The sequence below is a fragment of the Plectropomus leopardus genome, unplaced genomic scaffold (genome assembly GCF_008729295.1).
Source record: "Plectropomus leopardus isolate mb unplaced genomic scaffold, YSFRI_Pleo_2.0 unplaced_scaffold17995, whole genome shotgun sequence".
Lineage (NCBI taxonomy): Eukaryota > Metazoa > Chordata > Actinopteri > Perciformes > Serranidae > Plectropomus > Plectropomus leopardus.
Window position 1 is genome coordinate 1 of NW_024619381.1, and position 2299 is coordinate 2299.

Genomic DNA, 2299 nt, shown 5'->3' on the forward strand with positions numbered 1-2299 from the left:
CCCGTGACGATGCTGCCGCTGCCCGTGATGAGGCTGCTGCTGCCCGTGAATGGGCGGCTGCCCGTGACGACGCTTGTGCCCGTGACGCGGCTTCTGCTCGTGATGCAGGTGCTGCTCGCGATGCTGCTTGTGCCCGTGACGCAGCAGCTGATGCTGATGCTGCTGCACGTGAGGCTGCTTGTGCCCGTGCAGCTGCTTCTGCCCGTGACTGGGCTGCTGCCCGTGATGTTGCTTGTGCTCGTGCTGCGGCCGCTGCTGCCCGGGACGCGGCTGCTGCTGCCCGAGAGGAGGCTGCTGCTGCCCGTGAAGCTACCGCTATCCTTGATGCTGCCGCTGCTGCCCGTGATACCGCTGCTGGCGATGCCGCTGCCCGTGATACCGCTGCTGGCGATGCCGCTGCCCGTGATGCCGCTGCTGGCAATGCTGCTGCCCGTGATGCTGCTGCCCGTAACGCAGCTGCTGCCCGTGATGCGGATGCTGCCTATGAAGAGGCTGCTGCCCGTGACGCAGCTACTTGTCGCCCCGGTTGGGAAGAGTTTGACGGTCACTGTTACAAATATGTCCCAAGAAAACTGAGTTGGAGTCGAGCTGAGGTAATCAGGATGTTAGTGAAACAGTTCTGCACTAATTTTATTCTGTTGCCATTGGCTTGCAAAATTTACTAATCAGTATTTTCCTCTGACTTGGTGTCTCCAGGTTACTTGTTATTTCTTGTTATTTATAACATTCTGAAATATGTGCACCTGTCATTTCCATTTGCTTGTAATTACATCAGGGGTCATGCAAGGAAGCTTTGGACCAAATGATGAAAATTTGAGAAGCTGTCAAAAAATATTTAAACTGTAGAAAATCTGTTCAAGTGGAGATGGGCAGGGCCTAAACGATGGATTTGAGGAGAACATTATTCATGACCTCAAAACTTTTGCTTCTGTGCTTTGCATTTAAGGAGTCCAAACAATGTGAACATGATGTCATTACTTTTGCATAATATATTAAAGCAATAATCATTGACCTGATGATGGCGCTAGATGAATAGTCAGAGGATGACTTATTAACTTATTACAGTTCACCAAAGCCATGTTAGTACATTCAGTCAAAGCCATAAATATGGACGTCGTTGTGTCTCAGAAAAAGTCATAGGATTCACCATCTGGGGAACATGACAATTTGAACCAAATTTTATGCCAGTAAGTGTACTAGATGTTGAGATATTTAGCAGTTCAGGTGAAAGGAATCCACTGATAGCATTGCTGCATTGCTGCAATTTGACCATAGATGTAACCACCATATCAAAGCTGCCAACGTAGCAGAGACAGCAGAACAATAACGTTAATCAATGGTCTATAACCTTTTCTATTAATATTAATTTCAATCAGAAATGTTACCATAGACAGAACCTCCAAATTAAAGCTACCAACGTAGCAGAGACAACAGAAGAGTAAAGTTAGTCAATGGTCCATTACCTTTTCTATAAATATTAACTTGAATCAGCTCAGTGTCAGGGCAGAACCTCTATCTTTCTGTTGGTGAAAGAGATGAACATGAACAGCATCAGAGTGCAGGTTCTCATGCGTCTGTCTGTGTTTCTTTGTCCATCTCCCCGGCAGCAAAACTGCTTGAACCTCAATGCACACCTTGCAGCGGTGCACACTTTTGATGAGTATTCGTACATTCAGAAGATTATACGATTACACACTCAGACTAGTGCCGAAACCTGGATCGGAGCCTCCAACTGCCAGCAGGTAATTTATCACTGCAGCAGGTCTGATTACTGAAAGCATGACACTTTTTATTTACATCTTTTCTATTCTGTTCTTCTAGTCTAACGCTTGGCTCTGGAGTGATGGCTCTATCTTCTTCTGGACATTCTGGTGTCAAGTGCATCCTAATCCATACCCACAGGGATGTCTCCAGATGAATACTGGAGGTATACCACAACACTTTCTTTTTTTCTAAGTATTTATTAAGCAAGGGCCATGCATAAAAACATTAATCTCAAAATGAGAAGATATGATTCATGCCAGATTTCTCTGGGCAGGTACAAATAGAACAAATACCCAAATCTAAAAACAATCACACACATAAAAACATTTCATTACAACAGAAAATACAAACAGATACTTTTCTAAAGGTCATGTATAAATACCTTAAATGTTGTTCTAAATATTCACATCCACTACGGGCATCCAGTCTAGGACGAAGGAGAAATCTGTGATTCGTTGGATTCTTCTAAGGTTATAAAAAGAATAAAGTTATAAAAGAATAACAACATTGAAAATTGGCATAACATTGCAATTCA

The 2299-nt window shown here is 44.2% G+C and overlaps 1 protein-coding gene across 1 annotated transcript; it reads left to right on the forward strand.

Annotated features, from left to right (window-relative positions):
• Positions 1-5: 5 nt before the first annotated feature.
• On the forward strand, positions 6-1971 carry LOC121964972 (antifreeze protein Maxi-like; the record flags this gene model as incomplete). Its single annotated transcript, XM_042515143.1, has 3 exons — positions 6-593; positions 1608-1742; positions 1822-1971. Coding segments are annotated over 3 exons (858 nt in total), but the record flags the coding sequence as incomplete, so codon positions are not given.
• Between the last annotated feature and the right edge of the window lie 328 nt (positions 1972-2299).